We start from the raw sequence: 17,317 nt of genomic DNA, 5'->3' as shown, positions 1-17,317 counted from the left end.
TGCCAAATAATTCCCAAAAACCCATTGAAACTCAGTCAATGCATGCAAGAATGATGTGTCCCTTTGAAAGGCCAATAAGAGGGTTGTTCTACACATGCAAGATAGATATACAAAATTAAAAAACCACCTCTGGATAGAGGTTATGATGGCCCTAAAATTCACTGAAAAGGGCCTGAAATTAGTTTAGGAAGCATACAAGTGAAGGCCCCTTTGAAAGGCCTTGAAGAAGATTACTCTACACATACATAATAGACATCTAATATGGCAAAACCACCTCTGGACAGAGGTCATGCAGGTCACAAAACTCATCAAAAATGGCCTGGAGCATGGCTTTGAAACATGCAAATAGGGACTCCTTTGGAAGGCCAAGAAAGCTAGTAAAGAGAACAAAGGGTGAGAGGGTCGCCCGTCTCTGATTTTGAGGCTCAAAGACATGTGTTAGCCACTGAAAATCCACTGGCTGACACGTGTCAATGGCTAAAAGGCCAAACCAAGGCCGACACAAATGCTCTAAAGCATAGCTCAAAACATGAGGAAATGAAGCATGCAAGGGGGTAAATGACCCCCAACAGAAAAATGGTCTTAAGCAAACATGTTTAGAAGATCAAAACAAAACTTTTTTCAGTTTATGAAAAAGCCTAAATATGCTTGCAAATAGAGCTAAACTATGAAGCAAAACAATGTCAAAAATAGGGAAATGGAGTGTTACCCTTGTAGCCAAAGGAACCAGCAACTTCTGGACCAAGATAGCAAGTCTTCAACCTCTGAAAATGAGCTCCAAGGTGCTTGGATGGATGATGGAGAGGTTAAGCTAAGAAGTGTAGTGCAATGGTGCAAGAAGAAGGGACCTTTGGAGCTAAAATGGAGAGAAATAGGGAGGGAAGTGTATGTATGCCTTGAAGCAAAATTCTGAACCCTAGCAATGGAAGAGGGGCCTTCCCTTTATAGAGGAGAAGGTCTAAAGCTTCTCAAAGAAGCTTAAAAGCTAGCTTAAACATCCTCCATACACGTGTATAGAGGATGGATTCTGAGGCTTCTAGCTGGCACAGCTGGCTTCAACTCATTGAGACAAAAAAGAAAAAGGCTGGCCGACCAGTTCAGGTGGTTGGCTGACCACTCCCCCTGGTCGGCCGACCAGGGGTCAAAAGGTTCAAGAAAAAAAGATGGTCGGCCTACCCATATTGGTGGTCTCCCAAGTGAATGCAACTTAGTGGTGGTATGGGAGACCAGAAATTGTGGCTCAAAAGTGAGAGAGACCACTTACCTGTCAAGAAAAATCGGCCTACTGGGGAAAGGTGGTCTCCAAGAAGAAAAGGTGGTCTCCCACCCTACTACCACCTTCCTAACAATGAAACTAGGGTCCATGCCAAAAATGAGCCCACACCGATGCGAAACGAAGGTTCAGGGGCCAAAACGCGCAGCCGGGGGGCCCGAAAACTGGCTATTAAGCATCGAAAGTGGCGTGCGACCATGAAGGTGGTCTCCCGGGCCACAGTGTCCCTCTAAGGAGAGGAAACAGGGTGTGTGCCAAAATCAGAGCAAACGGAGGTAGTTAAGCGGTCCCGAACTGAGGCACACGGCCGCCGGCTCCGAACATTGGAAACTGATCTCCAAACAGGAAAAATGGCCTACAACCATGAAACGTAGCCTACGTCCACTGAGAGATGGTCTACGAAACCTCTCCCTCCCTTCAGGAAGAGAAAACAGAGAAAACAGGACCTGGTTCGCAAACTGAGGCAAGGCACGAAAAGGTTCCGAAGCCCGGAGACAAGGCTCTCAGCCGAGACTTTGCAACCTCAGAACGAGCACAATATGAAACATCACCGAGCGCTCAGTTGGTGGCGTCTGAGTCTTAAGGTCGGTCAAAAATGGGGTGTCTACACCAGTACACTCTGATACCAAGTTATGGACTTTTGGCATTGTATCTTTTGCTTTTCTAGAGGAATTGACCTATACTAGCATATCATGGGTGATATTGAGTCTCTTAACCATCTTCCATCTTTTTGCATTTCCACGGCTTTTCCCTCAGTTCTTTGTAATTAAGGCATGAGGAAAAGGCTACCTCAAAGTCACCAACTAGGCTATCCTTATTGTATCCATGCTTCTCTGGTTCGGTTTCTATACTCTTGAGCATGCCAGCCGCCAATGAGTTTGTAAAAGAAAGAAAGAAAGAAAAATGTGCACAAGAAAGAAAATAAAAAAATGTGCAAATGAAAGAAAGAAAAGGAAAAAATGTGCAAAAGAAAGAAAAAAAAAAGATTCATTGATTGAGGAGAGCCTCTGCTTTTACTCACCAAATACCTCTTCATTCCTAATGATTTGACTTTCCTTAGTTGTGCTTAGATTCTCTTGTCGAAGGTCCAGCTATCAGATCACTACTAGGATTTGAATCTTGTGTTTGTTGAACTCCAAGAGTCACACACACACTTTTATCATGGGATCTATGCTTTTCACATAATACATCACTTTCTTTCATGAGAAATCTTCTATAGGAAGTGCATATTGTGTTTTCATGTAATTGTATTTCTTAGATAATCTTGTGTGTTTTTAAGGTACAAATCTGAAATTCCTTGCTTGTTTCACCATATTTTATTTTTTGTTTTTTTCTTCTTGTTCACTGTTTTTAGTGTTTGTGGTTGCTTTTAGTGAAGGGGAGTTTGGTTCATCTTGGATTGGTTTGGTAAGGGAGTTTGGCATTAGTTGGTTTGTGTATTGCTCTCCACTGCTTGTTTATTGCTTACTTCTCAGAGGTTATTAATTTTTCCATCATCTTGTCCCTACTTGTGTGGTTTTTGATCTTGTTTTCATTGTTTGAGCTTCCTTTGTCAATTCGTGACAAAAAGGGAGAGAACTGTTGTCGGGTGCATATGTCTTAGGATTTCATGTATTCATGCCATTGTGTCGAGTGCATGTATATTCATGCCATTGTGTCGGGTGTATGTGTCTTAGTTTTTATGTTTTCATGCTACATGTTCTTAAAATCTCCAATTTATATCTATTCCTATTTCCATCTCATGCTTCAAGATAATCTTGTCATATGTCTATTGCTTTTTCATATACTCTTGTGGCACTAATAGTTGTTTTGGAGATTATATCTATTCCTATTTCCATCTCATGCTTCAAGATAATCTTGTCATATGTCTATTGCTTTTTCATATACTCTTGTGGCACTAATAGTTGTTTTGGAGATTGTGGCACTAATAGCTATTTTGCAGATCATGACCTTGAGAGAGGAGTTTGTTTGTGTTGGCTATAATGGGTTGAGGTGATTAGGATTTTATTTGTTAGGTGTGTTTTGTCACGACATTACCAAAGGGGGAGATTGTTAGGTTTTTATTCTTGGCAATCCCATTTGACAAAACTTCTTTCAGTTGTAATTTTATTCGATCTTTTATTTCAGTGAGGCTATGAGTTTTAGATGCTAATTCAACCCGAATTATGCCTATGCAGAGGAGTATGTGATGTTTATTCTTTCATGTTTCCCACTTCATTGACTTTGTCGAGGATCGAGCTACCCGGTCAGCTTGTGGGGGTCCAAGGGGCAGTGGCCCTTGGTGGGTCCGGGGCAGCACCCAGGCGAAGTCGAGGGGCAACGCCCCCAAAGCAAAAAGCAAAAAATGCAGTCGAAGTTGCTTGTCCGCTCGAGCATCCAATTGTGCGCTCGAGCGGAGAGCGTATGGTTCCAAAAGTTTGACCTATCTACAAAAGTATTGGAAGTTGGGATTTTATGCTCAAGCAAACTTTCCTGAGCTTGAGCAAGGTCTGCTTGAGGGGCCATTCTAGCACTCAAGCGGAGATTTCTATAAATATGTGGTTTCATCCGTTTTTAGGGTTACTGCTTCCAGATCTTCTTCTTGGATATTAGGGTTTATATCTGAAGCTTCTTTGCTAGTTTCTTTGATGTTTGTTTGAGTTTAAATCTGGTTTGAAAAGTATACATCAAAGGATTGTTTGTTTATTCTATACAAAAGAGAGAGTTGTTCCTTGGTGGATTCCATAGAATTTGGGCCTGCAGCTTTGGTGGATTCTGGAGTGGCTTATCGTCGTGGATTTGACTTCGGCATTGTAAATTCTACGTTGGGCAAGACGATTCTAAGGTAAAAACCGTAGTGAAAGAGGCATATCGGAGTCGGTTCAATTCGAGCGCGGATTCGCTAGGCAATTGAAAGTGCACTTGTGTAATTCCTTTTGTCTTCTTAGTGGATTGTTTTGTGACTTTTGCCCGTGATTTTTTTATCACAATTGGAGGTGTTCCAATTGCAGTTTTTCCACGTTAAAATTGTTGTGTCGATTTGTCTTAATTGTTTGATTGTGATTGTTATTTACTACTTAAAATTGGTACATAATCACAAATCAATATCTAGGGAATTACTAGGTTTTTCAAATGTATAATTTCGAAAAACCAGTGCCGAAATCCCCAAACCGAAAAACATAAAAAAAATAAAATTTTAAAAACAAGGGTTTTATGGGAATGGAGTGCACAGAGATCTAAAAATAGTAAATGCAATAACAAAATGGAAAGATGCATCATCTTTAACAATATTTTGGAGGATTTTCAATGATGTTTTTAATGGAGGTTCAATAGGATCTTCAATAGAGAACTTTGTCTTCACTTCACACTGTAATCTTGAATGGTCTTCATGTTGGTCTACAATGGACAGATGGAAAGATGCATCATCTTCAACAACATTTCGGAGGATTTTCAATGATGTTTTTAATGGAGGTTCAATAGGATCTTCAATAGAGAACTTTGTCTTCACTTCACACTGTTGTCTTGAATGGTCTTCACGTTGGTCTACAATGGGTCTACAAATCTGGAAGTAGGGTCACTTAACAAGTGTGTGGAAATGAGAGTTGAGTGGCGTATGTACAATGATTATAAGTGAAGTGTATAATTGTAACTTTCAGTGAGTAGATTAAGAAAATTAATTAATAATCAAATTAATAAATGTGTGTACTGAAAGAAGATATGTACTGAGGTAATTAAGTGTGAAAAAAAAATTTCTCCTCATTTTCTATCTCTCAAAACAAACAAAAACTATTACTAATCCACTAGTTATCAAACAAACATAATTTTTCTTAATTCTTTTAGTAACAGTCCTCCCATCAACAATCGCACCAGACCTTCTGAATACAAACAGCCCTTAATTCCCTACTCATAATCATAGCAAAGTGGAAATTTATTTCTTTCTGGTATTTATACAGGTATTGGTTTTCGATTAAAATTGCTTCGAAGACAATTTCTTTTTTTGGGAGGCAATGAAAAGTTCAAGACACTCATTGAAGTATCATTTTCAAACAGAAATATTTTTTTAAAATTTAAAAACCAATTAAAAATAGGGAGAAACTCAACCTCCGCAAGTATCTTAAAAAGAGCCACCTCCATAAATCAATTAATTACAAAAAATACTGTGTAACAAAGAAAAATAAACAGGTGCATAGTATACTCAAAAAAAAAAAAAAATTATGTGTAGCTGCATCGCATCAACTTTAAACAACTTAAACAAATTCTAGACATTTGAGATATAACTCTTTTTTTTAAAAATTTTATTTTAGCATAAGTAGTTCTATCACGCATCATCTTTCCTTGTATAACACAATAGTTACAAAATTCACATGAAAGCAAATGAAGACCAAAATCCCAATAAATTCGAATTATCTTAGCATATTATTATTTCCATATTACAACATCCCTTGCCAGCAAATAAAGGTTTTAAATATATATTCAAGGACAAAACCAATAACCAAAAAAACAGCACTTAAAATTGCTGGCCTTATAATACTAAAATTCCGCAGACAATTGACAGAAACAAAAGGATGAGACATAAGAGGAACTTCTGAGAATCTTGCTATAATCTGGAACAAAATCCAAGTAGCATATTTCAACCGAGCACCAAAAATGCGTCGCTCTCAAAATCATTTCAATTCATACAGCGGCTGGAATTTTAGGATTTATCGAATTCAGCACCTCTTCGCCCATCTCCTTGCATCCAACCAATTTCTGAACAAACAAGCATTGACCATATAAAGACCCAAAAAAAATAATAATAACATTTGAAGGAAAAAAAAAAAAAAAAAAAAAAATTGTTTGCTACTAACCATAAACAATTTTAAAGCTTATAAAACAAAAATTTCTATAGGTGAAATATAGAAAGAAAGAAACATTATACATTTGAACATTTATGAATGGTCCACAAAAGAAAAAAACAGAAGTATAGAAATATGCATACGTTTCCTTCCAAATATATATCACCAGTGCGAAACCCCCTATTCAAAGTATCCAACACTGCAGTCTCAATTCTCTGGGAGGCCTTCTCTTCCCCTAAGCCATACTTCAAAAGCATGGCAGCACTGAGCACTGTTGCTAAAGGGTTTGCTTTATCCTGCATATTAGACCCCCATAGTCTACAAACATTCATTACTGTTCACAAAAAAATAAAAGCATTTATTTATTTTCAGTGGAAAGAAATTGAACTGTTGTGAATTGAACCTGTCCAGCAATATCAGGAGCAGACCCATGTATGGGTTCAAATAATCCAGGTCCCTGCAGATGAATAATTGCCAAAAATGGAGAAAAACAATTCTTCAACCACAAAATATCTACAAAGAATTTGTTTGAAGTAAAGATCCAAAAACTAAAATCTTGTAAAGAATGTGAGTGATTGCCAATACCGCTTCACCAAGACTAGCAGATGGAAGCAGCCCAATGCTTCCTGTGATCATTGAAGCCTCGTCCGATAAAATATCACCAAATATATTGTTCGTTATGATTGTGTCAAACTGCAATATTTTATAGTTTGAGATTTAAGACCTCCAATTTCATCAATGTGGTATGCATGAGCTGTGTATAGAGTGAATAGAGAAATTACACAAAACTTCCACAAAGATGAGACAAACCTGTTTTGGATTACAAACAAGCTGCATTGCAGCATTGTCAACATACATGTGGGAGTTCAACATCAGGGTACTCTGAGGATATCGCCATTACTCTTTGCCTCCAAAGCATTGATGCCTGGTCAACATCACAAAAAAATGAAACTTAAAAAATATGGGACTATAGTTCAAATTTTATCCTCATTTATTTACCAGTATTATTTACTTTCCAGAGAAGGGAAGATGATCTTTAGTATTTATGCATAAGTTGCATTAAACAACATGAAAAGGTATATTTATAGAGCCTCTAAATTGGTGGGCACAAGTTGCATTAAACAAACCATCTTTTTCTTTTTTCTGTGTAGTCTGAGTACATCGCAACAAAATTTTACTTTTAAGAGAAAAGAGGATGCAAGATGAGAGAAAGACATTACCATTAAAAAATAAAAATAAAAATTTCCCTCCAACATAACTCGCTATAGGAGAGAGTCCCTTATTGGCCACACTCAGTTTAATAAATATAACTCTTCTCATCATTACCAACTTCACTAGAGCAGCATCAGTAGCATAAGTTTTCCACATTTTTAAGGTAAAACAGAAGAAAATAAGTTCTTAATCATATAAAGAGAAACTCACCAACAAATCTCGAAAGGTCATTTATTACTATATCTCAAACTGTTGCACAAATCAGCCAATCATACTTCTTTTTCTCTTTCTTTAGGATGCACATGATACTGGAATTAAACTATTGAAGTAAAATTCTCAAGTGACACCTTAAAATAAAAAGAGATACCATAATATATGAAAAAAATTAAACATAAATTAAAACAGGGGTAATAGAAGAACTCTATTACTATCTAGATACCTCCAAAACATTTGCTTTATCAACAGAACAGAGTTTCCTACCCCGCTTCCGAGCAGTCTCAAATGCAACACGAGCAATACGATCAATCTGTCAAGAAATAATTTTCACATCAAATAAGAGATTATGCAGAAAAATTACAGAAAATACAGAGATGGTGGGTTGTGGTTTGGGAGATGAAAGTAAATTCTGGCATTTGCATGGAAGTTAGTAAAAAGGAAGTTGTATAAAAAAACTACCTCGTAGGTTGCATAGACCTCAGTGTTGAAACCAATCTCATCACCATTTTCATTTGTGCCAAACCCCCTTGGTTTTCCAAAATAAATACCTATATTCAGGAAAAAAGAGTAGCATAACAATCCATAAAAAATAAAAATGCAAACAAACAAACAAAGAAAAGACGACAAATAGAGCTGCAGAACATTCAACCAGAATGACCTTAACTGAGATATAAGTACACTAACCTCCTGTAAGCTCCCTCACTACCATAAGGTCAACACCTTCAGCAACCTCTTTCTTTAAAGTTGAAGCATCCACTAACTGGAACAGGAAAAAACAGAGAATGAGCACGTAAAAAGTGCAAAACAACATCTAGCATTATTTCATGGACACATTATTGCATAGAAACAAACAAGTGTGATAACAAAACTAGCAAGAGATACAGAAAGATAAGCTTTAAATCTAAACTAAACTAAGTCAATGAGTCATTTGTACCACAGGATTCTTTGTTGTTAATTAAAATACTAGTTTACTTTGATAGAAGTATACTGCATAGACATGAGTAGAAAAGTAGCCACAATTAATAACCATCAACTGAAAAGATTGACAAATAAACTTACCATATCTGTCTGCACAACAATAACTCATATCTTTGCTCGAAAATAATCCAACATATACTGAATATTATATTAAAAAATGTAGGAAGCATAAGGTTTGGGGGTTTATGATGTTCATACGCATAAAAACAACAAATAAATAGATCTTTTCGGGAAAATTCATAACAAAGTAGTGGGGTTCCAGATAGAATTCAAAATAACCAAGTGTGGGGTTCCAGAAACAATTGATAACCAAGTGTGAAACACATCGACCTTTTTATGTTGAATTTTATTGTGTTATGAACTTATTAGGGTGCCATTTTGTGGTTATTATGGCACACTTTTGATAACTAATTGAAAAGTTTTATGCAAATGTAGGTTGTTTTTATTGATTGATGAACTGAATAAGGATACAATGGAAATGAGCTTCATTGATCAAATGAAGCCGAGATCTTCATTTGATCAACTTCAGCAATGCCAGGAAGAGTCATGAGTTTGTGCCTCACATAGGCAGTGAAAAACTTGGGCCTGAACTACCACAGCCAAATGGAGACTTCACCATTATCAAATCCCATAGTGAACTAACTCAACTTGGTATTTTCTTTTTGCAGAAACCTATTGTCTTTGACCAAAGACATTTTACAGATTTTTAGTAACAAGAAGTTATAGCTGTGTACCCAACACAACGATACTAGATATACAAAATTTTGAATGGCTTGAAGAACTATACAAGCCCTCATTATGCATAAAATTTTGGATAGAGAAAAAGAATGAAATTCACAGCTGAAATTCATTTGATTTATTCACTAATTACAAAACATAACCAAAATTTGAAAACATTTAGAATTTAGGGCAAGCGTTTAGAAATCTGCCCAACTTAAAGTGTAATAGGCCATATTTACCTGTGGCAGAACACAAGCTGGCCTCAGATTTGCAAAGACCTTAAGACCTTCCCGCAGCTGAAGTAATCCAGTCTCAGGCTTGAAATGCTTTTGGTTTTTATCCCATTTATACCTGCAAAACCAAAAAAATATGTATCACATAGACTGAAAATAAAAATTTAGAACCAAATGACTCATGAGATAATAGCAAATTATGTGAGAGGCAATGAAATGCAGTCACCCTCCAATTGCGCCAAGCAGAACAGCATCGGATTGCTTTGCAGCCAAAAGGGTCTCCTCCGGCAGTGGAACTCCTGTCAAATCCAAGGCAGCCCCACCCACAGGCATTTCCTTGAACCCAAATTCAATCCCTAAAATATGATGCCAATATCTTACTGTTAAACCCTAAACCCTGAATGTTAATAACTCTGTTTGGTTTCTTTTTTTAAAAAAATAAAAAAAGGAAAAAGTTTGAAGCGTAAACTCTTCACTGTTGATGACCTTTAGAACAGCATTCACCCAAATTCAATTCAATATAAGATATCAATTATATCTTACTACTAAACCCTAAACCCTGGAAAATAACAACTCTGTTTGGTTTGTGAAATAAGTAAGAAAAATTTTAAGCATAAACTCTTCACTGTTGATGACCTCTAGTCCACCAAGAAATTGAGATTAATAAATCAGTTATTTTCCTATCTTTCTCCTCTATTTTCTCAGCAACCGAACAAGAAATCAAGTTGGGGTTTTTGAGACAAGGGTTTACCTTCGAGAGAGCCTGTGAGCTGGAGGACGTTCTTGGCAACGGAGATGACTTCAGGGCCAATGCCATCACCTGGAAGCAGAGTGATGGTGTAGCGTCGTGTGGGTGTGGCAGCGAGCAGCGAATCGTAGCGAATTTGGTGGCGTGTTTGGATAGAGGTTTAGAATTGAACTTTTGGAATCTGAAGGTTCTCACATTGAGTTGCAGAGAAGCCTCCATTGTTGATTAGAGAGAGAAATGAGAATGTTCAGGACAGAAAAACACTGAGAAAACCCTGAAAAAGACAAAGAACTGTTTGGTTGGGCTTTAATAAAGCTTTGTTTGGTTGCGAAACGAAAATAATCTTGCCAAACAGCCCCTAAATGTCGTCCTAGTCCTTTGTTCCTCTGTCTCTGTAAAACCCTAAAAAGCAATCAAACAACAAACACGATCAATATGCTCTCTTCTCGGTGCCAATCCCTTCGTTTACCTCAATCTCTTCTCTCTCAAGTTCAAATTTTTCTTAGTTTTCACTCTCACCCACCACGAAATCCATATTCTTCTTCAAAACCCAAGTCTTGTTCTGATCAAAACAATCCAAAATCATCATCGAACACTGTACTTCACAGCAACTCGTTTCATAAACCCTCTACCACATCCAATTCAATCGATTTCGATCAAAACACAGTTCTCGAAACACTCTCGTGTTACAACAATGATTGGAAACGCGCCTTCGAGTTCTTCAACTGGGTTGATTCCGAGTTTGGTTTCGAACACTCCACCGAAACCTTCAATCGAATGATTGATATTTTGGGTAAGTTCTTCGAATTCGATCTTGCATGGAATTTAATTGAAATAATGCGAAAAAATGTTTATTCAATTCCAAACCATGCCACATTTCGAGTTCTTTTCAAGCGCTATGTATCAGCACACCTTGTTGAAGAAGCAATAAGCACTTATTATCGAACAGAAGAGTTTAATTTGAAAGATGAATTGTCTTTTTCGAATTTTATTGATGCACTGTGTGAGTATAAACATGTAATTGAAGCTGAAGAAATGTGCTTAGGGAAGAATAGTAACAAGGACTTTGATTTGTATGTGAACACAAAGATATATAATATGATCCTTCGCGGGTGGTTTAAAATGGGGTGGTGGAGTAAGTGTAGAGGGTTTTGGGAAGACATGGATCGAAAGGGCGTTTGTAAAGATTTGCATTCGTATTCGATATATATGGATATACAATGCAAGAGTGGGAAGCCATGGAAGGCTGTGAAATTGTATAAAGAGATGAAGAAGAAGGGGATTGAATTGGATGTGGTGGCATATAACACGGTTCTTCATGCTATGGGCCGCTCAGAAGGTGTTGATTTTGCAATTAGGCTTTATCGCGAGATGATGGAATTGGGTTGTGAACCTAATGTTGTAACTTACAATACGATTATAAAGCTTTTGTGTGAAAATGAGAGAGTTAGGGAAGCATATAAAATGCTTGATCAAATGCGTGTAAAGGGTTGTGCACCGAATGTGATAACTTATCATTCCATTTTTGGGTACCTTGAAAAGCCTAGGGAGATTCTTAAGCTGTTTGATGGGATGATGGGTAATGGAGTGAGTCCGAGGATGGACACATACGTGATGCTTATGAGGAAATTTGGGCGATGGGGTTTTCTTCGACCAGTTTTTGATGTGTGGAAGAAAATGGAAGAGCATGGCTTGAGTCCAGATGAGCATGCTTACAATGCTTTGATTGATGCTTTGGTGCAGAAAGGTATGGTTGATATGGCTCGGAAGTACGATCAAGAGATGCTGGAAAAAGGGCTTTCAGCTAAACCAAGGGCAGAGTTGGGGACAAAGCTGGCGAGTGGAGGATCTGAAGATGGTTGATTCTGATGTGCAGGTTTCTCTGAGGTTGGATACTTTCAAAATGCAGGTTTCTCTGAGGACCTGAATCCAGACTATTCTTCTCACCCAGATTTTGTTGTTTGGAATCAAGTGGGAGTTAAATGTGGACAATATCTCATTTAAGCTGAAGTTTGGTTCTCCTTCAAAAGAAGACATTTTAGAAGGAAAAAATTTAACAGAGTGAGCTTCCGGTTGGACATGCTGCAGAACACATTATACTTTCTCTTTGTGCTGTATCCAAAATGGAAGAGACCATACTGAGTAAGAAACATATGAGGCAAAGGTTGGTGTCACTATTGGTAAGTAAATCCCAAGTCTCCAACTTATTTTGTCATCCCATTAATGATTAAGGACTCGTTTGGAAACCCTCCCTTTTAGCCAAAAAGCCAAAAAGGCATCCCAAATATACTAGTTTTTTTTAGTTCATATTTTAGCCAAATAGCCAAAAAGTTACTAAATTAGCCTGTTCCCAAACGAGGCCTAAGTCTCTGTGTGTTCATTTGTATGGTAGGTATATATGTTCTTATCTGATTGTTTTTGGAGATGAAAATTTCTAAATTCTAATAAACATTGGAGCAAATCTCATGTTGTTTGAAATGAAATGATCAAATTTATTTTTCTTTTATCAATCTGCATGTATGAAAATAGAAAAAGGTTGTAGAGTTATGTTAAGGGAGAAGTATTGAAGTTGGTAGCTAAGAATATGATTTGTGTATGTGCATGCATATTCTGAATTCAAGGGTTCTTTCATGATATTATGCACATATATGGAATATGGTTATTGTGGCAAATTTTTTTATTGAAATTTGTTAATGGCTATAATGATCCGCTGCTAATTAGTTGGTCTTGTTTCTAATACTTCGCTGTATTTTTTAGTGATGTTGCTTTGTCTTGTTAACGTCATTAGATGGTCAGAGAATTAGTGGGTGTTTAAATCCATCAAATAATGGCAATTATGATGCATTGTCAATTAGTTGGCCTCTTTCTTTTTTGGAATACTTCTCTGTATTTTTTAATGGCATTGCTCTTTCTTTGATCTCGTTCAGAGAATAGTGGGTGTTTAACATACTCATGGTGTTTAGAATTCATCTAAACTAATAATATGCATCAAACCATTAATATCTACCCTTCACAGGAATTTAAACTTACAAAATGAACTCATACAGGGGGGGAAAAAAAAAAAAAAAAAAAAAAGGAGAGAGAGACAGAGAGACAACAAAATGAACTGAAGCTTATGGGGGAAAAAATAAAAATGAAACAGAACAGTAGAAATCAATTGTCAGTTGCCGATTTTACCTCATGAAAGCAAGAATTTGGAAATTTGTGGAAAATGAAACAGCAATAGATATGGACTACGTTTGTAGAAGATGAGAAAACTAGATTTGGGCTTTGTCATTGACAAACTATTTACCAATTACTTCGATTTTAAATCAATAACTGAATAATGGTTTAAACTGTAATTAGAAGCAACTTTAGTTAGTAAAAAAAAGTTTGTAAGATTTGTGTGTAACATTTTCCTTCCCAAAACAGAGGTGAGATTCATTATACGATGACTATTACCCATAGAACTTGCCCCTTCTTTTAACTCTTTAAAACCACCACCTCCTTTCTAATACTTTGTTTTTATCCATTATCACCAATACTTAGCTTTAACATACATTTTATACGGTATTTTAGAATTTATACGAGTTCTGATTTGGTTTTGGGTCAATTAAAGAGCTATTCCCGACAACTTTATCAGTAAATCTTTTTCTGTTAGCAACTGAACATGCTTTAGTCTCTCTTGTGTATAGTTAGATGCTTCTGGGGGATTTCAAGGAGTGCCGGCTCAATCAATTCGTTCTGTTTGTTTGACAAGAAGATACTGGAATGGACATAGAAAACCAGTTATTGTTTATGATTTTTGAGTGTGAACGACTTTTGAAGATCAGAAATTTTAATCTCTTTTCCACGGTCATCTCAAGAGTTACTGCTTCAACAAGAGTTTTCTCCATAACTTTGCTAGACACACTGAGAAATCAAGTGAACATTTACTAGAAGTAGAAGAATTTGTGAATACATACATATATATATATATATATATTTAATCAGTATACCATAAGATTAACCTTAAGCTTCCATGAAGAACAAATCTGCATTTGAATCTACAATGGTGAGACAAACCAGTTAAATACTATTTAACAGCCATCATAAACCATTATATTTTGACGAGGAAAATAACACAATATGTGTGTATAAGTGGGTTGTAACCATTCAAATAAAGGAATAAATTACATCAACTGTTAAAAAGAAAAACTGCTAACAATTTTTTTATTTAATTTAAGTCTCATATTAAAGCACATGAAAAGCACAACATTATGCATTTAATAAACAAGTATAAATTTGCTCTTTAAATGTTCATTCAAAGCAATGGTTACAAACCAACACAGTCAACCATCAAAGTAGATAATATTTTTTATTATTTGATCATCAAATTTTATATTTTGAAATATTTATATAATAGCTAGTGCAAGGCAAATCCATGTTCACTTCCCCTTGGCTTAAAGCCAAAGAGAACAAATGCACAGTATTAATAAAAAAGAGTAGTAATTCTGCAAATCCACCAAAAGTATTACGAGAAGTTTCCAAAATGCTCTCCACCAAGATAAATTCAATGTTGTCTGTTACATGGTCTTATGTAGAACACAACCACAAAAGCTGACTGTTAAGATGAGGGTGCCCTCACACTTATATACTTTACATTATTTTAGTACTTACGTGATGTGCAACTTTGCTTCACACTGTCACATTGCATTCTGTAATAAAAATTTGAGTACCTATACTTAAACAAAAAATAGGCTATGTGAGATGAAACAGAAATTTTTTGACTGGGTTCTCTCTCTTCTTCTTCCTTTTTTTTTTTTTTTTTTTTTTTGTGAGAACATTGTACTGGGTTCTCATTGTTATAGATGTTATGCATTACCATTTATTCTGAATTCCAAAAAATATATATATAAATGTATATATATATAATTCACCATAACTTAAGTAGTTTTAATCCCCTTTTCATATCTTTTTTCAAATGCATAGCCATATTGCACGTGTTTACTAATTAACTTTCTGGGCGGGGATTATATGTATTCAGTAATTAGTCTAGACGAAATCCCATACACCTTCGTGAGAAAAAATATAAAAAAAATAAAAATAAAAAACCTCATTTATCATGAGGTAGGTAGCATGACACTTACTAAAGTTGTATTGAAGTTGTTCCTTTTACTCCAATAAAAGCTTATTCTCTTTAACTCCCCATCATTCAATAGACCAAAACTGCCACTCCCAAAAGAAACTTCTCCTAAAACAATAGCCATGCCCTCTCTTCAACCCACCATGTCTTCCACCTCTACTTCAAATTTCGACGAGCATCAATGGGTCATTCACATGCGCCGAACCCTCAATGAAGAGCTCGAAGAAGACACTGACATTCTCGTCAGCATCTTCAATGTCCCCAAGAACCTCCTAGCTAGCGATCCCGATTCCTACATACCCCAACAAGTAGCATTAGGCCCTTACCATTACTGGCGCCCCGAGCTCTATGAGATGGAGAGATACAAGCTTGCCGCAGCCAAAAGAACCCAAAAACACCTCCAAACCATCAAGTTCCAACACCTTGTGGACCAGTTAATGAAGCTCGAGTCAAGGATTCGAGCCTGCTATCACAAGTACCTTGATTTCAATGGCGAAACCTTAGCATGGATGATGGCTGTTGATGTGTCTTTCTTGCTAGAGTTCCTTCAAATCTATGCCGTCAAAGAAGGGAAAGTGTTGACTAGAGTTTCGTCAAGGATGTCGCATTTGGTTGACATTGCTGGGAGAAAATCAGCACACAATGCCATTCTGAGAGATATGGTGATGCTCGAGAATCAAATTCCTCTGTTTCTGTTGAGGAAGATGTTGGAATTCCAACTTTCATCATTAGAATTGACCGATGCCATGTTGGTGGCTATGTTAATGGGAATGTGTAAAGAGCTTTCGCCATTTACGACGATGGAAGATCTTCCAAATGTTCAAGTTTCAGAGTCTAGCCACCTTCTACACTTTCTGTACCATGTGATCGTGCCCAAATCAGAAGAACAATCCGAGATTATTGAAGTCGAAGAACAAATCGTTGAAGCCATGGAGATCAAAAAAATGCCTTCTGAGAAATCAAGCAATATTAGACAACTGTTTGATGAGGTTTGGAAACACCTCTCGAAGCTAAACAGAGGACTGGTACGCCTAATCAAAAGGGTATTGTTTTCTGGACCTGTCAAAGTTATATTAAGACTTCCATGGACAATCCTCTCTAACCTTCCTGGATTCAAACTCTTGAAACAACCCGTTGAATATTTTTTCTTCTCTGAAAACAAAGAAGACAACCCTGAAAATGAGAATTCAAGCTCAAATAACGCCATTAACAGATCTCCATTGGTTGAGGAAATTACAATCCCATCTGTCACTGAGCTATCCAAAGCTGGTGTCAAATTCCTACCGACGAATGGCAGTGTCTTAACCATTAGATTTGACGTTACAACAGCCAAATTTTATCTTCCCACCGTTAGCTTAGAGGTGAACACGGAAGTGATTATGAGAAACTTGGTAGCATACGAGGCCTGCAATGCATCAGGGCCGTTGGTTTTTACTCGATACACTGAATTAATGAATGGGATTATCGATACTCAAGAGGACGTGAAATTGCTTAGGGAAAGAGGGATTATTTTGAACCATCTGAAGAGCGATGAAGAGGTAGCTGAGCTATGGAATGGGATGAGCAAGTCTGTTAGGCTGACCAAAGTGCCATTCTTAGATAAAGTGATTGAAGATGTGAACAAGTATTACAATGGTAGATGGAAAATCAAGCTTGGAAAATTCATGAAGTTGTACGTGTTCGGATCGTGGCAGTTTCTCACACTTTTGGCTGCTATTTTGCTCTTGTTGTTGATGACTTTACAAGCATTTTGCTTGGTCTATAGCTGTGCTCGCATATCTCATATAAAAAACATTCAGTGATTTGAATTTCTTCACAAAATTTTCTGTGCAAAGTTTTCCCAAGAAAATGTGGTCTTGGAGCTTTTTGTCTTTTCCAGGGAATGAGGTTGTAATGATGTTGAGATTGTTCTGATTATTTTTTGTTGGGTGTTTTAATGTGTTCAACCACTCGGGTTGGGACCCTTTTTCAGAATGTGTTTATTGAGCTTTTTCATATATTTAATCAGATTAATGACAA

General features: G+C 36.7%; 3 protein-coding genes across 3 annotated transcripts; 2 read left to right on the top strand and 1 right to left on the bottom strand.

The window, feature by feature from the left end:
- Positions 1–5,645: 5,645 nt before the first annotated feature.
- On the bottom strand, positions 5,646–10,413 carry LOC114321120 (3-isopropylmalate dehydrogenase 2, chloroplastic). The gene is given in 13 exon segments (XM_028268265.2): positions 5,646–6,001; positions 6,231–6,383; positions 6,491–6,544; positions 6,673–6,780; positions 6,898–6,952; positions 6,954–7,012; positions 7,739–7,825; positions 7,975–8,063; positions 8,200–8,275; positions 9,453–9,564; positions 9,673–9,802; positions 10,198–10,311; positions 10,314–10,413. Coding segments are annotated over 13 exon segments (1,212 nt in total). The 3' UTR covers positions 5,646–5,926.
- A 216-nt stretch (positions 10,414–10,629) lies between these two features.
- Positions 10,630–12,704, top strand: LOC114321119 (Pentatricopeptide repeat (PPR) superfamily protein). Its single transcript, XM_028268264.2, has one exon. It carries the CDS (start codon positions 10,630–10,632, stop codon positions 12,055–12,057), a length of 1,428 nt encoding a protein of 475 aa, XP_028124065.2. The 3' UTR covers positions 12,058–12,704.
- A 2,716-nt stretch (positions 12,705–15,420) lies between these two features.
- On the top strand, positions 15,421–17,317 carry LOC114321133 (putative UPF0481 protein At3g02645). The gene has a single exon (XM_028268280.2). The coding sequence runs from the start codon at positions 15,421–15,423 to the stop codon at positions 17,098–17,100; it is 1,680 nt and encodes a 559-aa protein (XP_028124081.2). The 3' UTR covers positions 17,101–17,317.

Source organism: Camellia sinensis, chromosome 15, assembly GCF_055761805.1.
Source record: "Camellia sinensis isolate YWXY chromosome 15, ASM5576180v1, whole genome shotgun sequence".
NCBI classification, from domain to species: Eukaryota; Viridiplantae; Streptophyta; class Magnoliopsida; order Ericales; family Theaceae; genus Camellia; species Camellia sinensis.
Note: the sequence above shows the minus strand (reverse complement) of the source record. Positions and strands in the feature narration are given on the sequence as shown.